This window comes from Rosa chinensis, chromosome 2 (genome assembly GCF_002994745.2).
Source record: "Rosa chinensis cultivar Old Blush chromosome 2, RchiOBHm-V2, whole genome shotgun sequence".
NCBI lineage: Eukaryota > Viridiplantae > Streptophyta > Magnoliopsida > Rosales > Rosaceae > Rosa > Rosa chinensis.
In genome coordinates, this window is record NC_037089.1 from 34,484,890 (window position 1) to 34,488,839 (window position 3,950).

The window sequence follows — 3,950 nt, forward strand, 5'->3', positions numbered from 1 at the left end:
TCACCACCTTTCACAATCCGGGTAACTGGAGTCCCAAGAATTCTTAATTAAAGCCAATTCTCCTTTTGTTTCTTAGGCCAACATCAGCACCTTCCACATTTCGGGTAACTAGAGTCCCAAGAATCCTTAATTGAAGCCAATTCTCCTTTTGTAACACTTTCTATCAAGTGAGTGATTATTATTCTTCCTGCTGCTGTGTTCGACTAGAAGAAACAGACTCTTTCTCCATTTCTAGTTTTACAGTAAGTTTCCTTCAACAACTAGTTATTTTCCATCTTTTAATCCCAAGTTGCTTGACAATCCTATGAACCCAATTTGAGTTTTGTCTCAGTTCGACTAAATTTCTAAGCAAGAACACTCTATTCTCGAAGTCACTAACTTTACTACTCTTTGATCACACCCAGGTTTGTGTCCCACTTCCCAAGTTATGGAATCAAGCATGACCAGCACCAAGTATTCTTCTGGAATAAAAATCGATATCAAAAATAGAGCCAAGGACCCAAAAACAGCTGCTGTGGATTGTAGCTCCGACGTGGCCTCAGTTGCAATCGTCGGTGACCAAAGTTGCTGGATCGAAACTGTTGTAGCTTTCGGGCTTCAATTTGCTATTAAGAAATTTGGTTGAACAATCCAAGTCCATGGTCTGCTTCGCGCCATCGAGATGAAGAGAACACTGTCGGTAAGATGCTGTGAATCGAGTAGAGTGTGGTGGTAGGGTTGGCTCGCCTGCGCGGGTTGACGGGTGGAGAAAATGGGTCGAGGGACTGGAGTGTTCTAGGTTCTCCAATCAAACTTGGGCATATATATATACACATCTCCAACGCAGGGCCGGCCCTGTGAGTTTAGAGGCTCAAGGCGGGAAAAAATTTGAGGCCCCAAAATAAATGCTCAAACATTACAAAGGAAAACAATATCTCAATTTCAAAGTATCACTCAAATATGACTCGTCTTGCATTTTTAGATGCAAAGGTATTAATCAAATTTACATAATCAAGTTTTCCAACAATATCTTTTTCAATAGATATCATAGCCAAACCACTCAATCTCTCTTGTGACATAGTAGACCGAAGGTAAGATTTGATCAATTTCAACTTTGAAAAACTTCTTTCTGCAGAGGCAACTGTGATTGGTATAGTTAGCAAAATCCTATAAGCAATCCAAGAATTTGGATAACAGTCATCAACTTCTTTTATATAATTCAACACATCAATAGCTCTTTTTGTTTCATTGGGTAAATCTTCACTCAACATTCGTAAGTCATGATATAGATAATCTTCATTAAGATCAGAAATCTCACCATGCTTCAATAAATTTGTAAGGTTAGCACAAAAACTCTTCAAACTATCTCTATCTGCAGACCTTAACTTGTCCAAATCAAACAAAAGCCCAAAATCTCTTCAAAAGTCTTAAATTGCTCAAACCTGGTTTAGAAAAAAAGAAGAAGATGAAGTTCAATAAACTATATAAACATGTCACACCCAAAACAACGGCTTCTCTGCTTGGATTCTTTTTGCTATAATCTGCTTAGATATCATTAAGTTGGATAAATCAAGTGGTAGGTACAGAGTTGTTCAATTTGAAGAAACTCACAGCTATGATCTTGTAATACAAGAGTGTGCTCACAGTTACTTGGTCAGTTACGTGACCAGTTACAGTGACATGGTCAGTTACATGGTCAGTTACGTGACCAGTTACATGATCATCAGCTTGCTCAAAACATCATGCTCATTAACTGATTATATTAAATTTGAATGAAATTGTGCTAACCTGGTTTTGAATGAAGAAATAGCTTGATCAACTATGTAGAGAAAATAGTTGACTTTAAAGGATTCTGCAGCTGATTGTGTCACTGCTTTGCTAGAGCTTTCACCAAATTGTCTCTTTTTTTGAATTGTCCGTTTTTCCATGAATACCGATTCAATCCCCATCTCACTTGCAATCTCTTTAGCTTCAATCAAGGACTCCTCAAATCCAGTTTCTCTAAACTTTTGAAGAAAGGAAAGAAGACTTTCCAATTCTTTGATCGCAGTATCAACATGCATATCTTCAGTTTGCATAACTTTGCTGACATTGTTAACAGCATGTAACAATTCATACCATATAATCATACCGAACAAGAACTCAAAATTCCGAAGATTATATGTTGCTAAAGTCTCAGCATCACTTTTTGTCTTGACATCTTCTTTACCATTCACCAAGTGAATCCAAGCTTTTCTTATTTCTGGAGCTTGATACCTTATTGCTTTAACACTCTCCACACGACTTTCCCAACGAGTTTCTGATAATGGCTTAATGGTAAGACCTGTCACATGCTCTGTAAAAACCTGCCACTTTCTAGTAGGAGCCATGATAACAACTTCAAATCCAACCAACAATCCAACAAATTCAACAATTGAATGATTTGAACCCCTAAAGAATATCATATAGAAAGCCTCAGGCATATAGCAAATTTTCAACAGAGAATGAATGAAACAGAGACGAAAGTTGAAACATGCATAACTGATAACTCTAAAATCCCTAAAAACAAAGATGAAACAAAATCATTGTTCATTGTTTTGCAATATATTAAATGTTCACAAGTCTTAAATTTTCAATAAATGTTATAAATCATGATTTCATAATTACATGTTTCAAACCAAAATTGAAAAGGAATGGAATACAAGAGGCCAAGAGCATCAAAAACACAAATAGAGAACAAAAAAACCAAAATTTCTTCAAAATTGAAAATAAAAACCTTCAAAGATCTTACCTTTTTGCGTTTTTGGAAGATAAAATCAACTCTTCAATCTCTTGAATTTACTTTTTCATTTGATCCTCTCAATCACAATTGGATTTTCGATAGCCGCCGAGGAAATCTTCTGAGATGTTCAATCACAATTGGATTTTTGTCTTGGATTGAGAAAGAGCTTCAAAAACTTGAACTTAGAAAGAGGAAAATCATCTCCTCTCTGCTGCTTTGCGTCTCAATCTGATGGAACAATGGAAGTATTGAAAACAGAGGGCCATGTTGCGTGTAAGAAGACACAAAGTGGTTTAGATTGATTCTTTTTTTTTTTTATCTGCAGGCCTACATAATAAATTTTTTTGAGGCCCCTAAAATATGAGGCCCTAGGCTTGGGCCTGCTTCGCCTAGCCTCAGGGCCGGCACTGCTCCAACGGTAACGATTTAATGATGTATTAAAATCTAGGGCTCAGATCTCCTTACCAAATTCTTTTCCTTTCTATTTAAAAATGAATTTCCAAACTTTCAAAATTCAGAATAATTAGCTCTGACGTCCTAAAAATTCCACTAAAATTACCATGATACTGTCATGATGCGTATTTTAATATCGAGTTCTCAAATTCCAGATTTCACTTCCTTGAAAATTTAAAAATTACTTTCAAACATTCTTAATAATTACTAAAGCGGTACTAAAAGCAAGAAAATACCTCTCTTAAATTACTAAAGTAAACTTATTCATATAAGATATATAAAAAAATAAAGAATTTTAAGGTGAATTACTCACTATAACTATTTTTCTTTACAAACATTCCTTCGTCGTTTTTTTTTTTTTGTCGTTCCTCCATTTTAGTTTAACCTCCATGAGTTTTGATTTCATTTGCAAAACTATTAGTTGATTGCAAACCCAATTCAAGGTCTTCCTAATGCAAAATTATTTAGGTGAAATTATTTTGAATGCATATATAGTCGTCTTTTTTCCCCGTTATGTTCCCAGAGCATGAATCAAAATGCCCATTGAATCAATTACATTTATTCGGATAAATGTTAATAACTTAGTATAGTTCTTGGATTGATTGCATCCCTAACGAGTCAGTGTTTTATTATTAAGAACGTCGAAGTTGAGTATCATTTTTAATAACACTACTCTTTCTATTGTGCCACGAGTGAGGTCAGGGCTGGTCCTAGCCCAAGGCAGACAAGCCAACTGCCTTAGGCCTCACTTGGGTGA

At 35.6% G+C, this 3,950-nt stretch overlaps 1 protein-coding gene across 1 annotated transcript; it reads right to left on the reverse strand.

The window, feature by feature from the left end:
- Positions 1-1,736: 1,736 nt before the first annotated feature.
- On the reverse strand, positions 1,737-2,441 carry LOC112184190. Its single transcript, XM_024322460.1, has one exon. It carries the CDS (start codon positions 2,439-2,441, stop codon positions 1,737-1,739), a length of 705 nt encoding a protein of 234 aa, XP_024178228.1.
- Between the last annotated feature and the right edge of the window lie 1,509 nt (positions 2,442-3,950).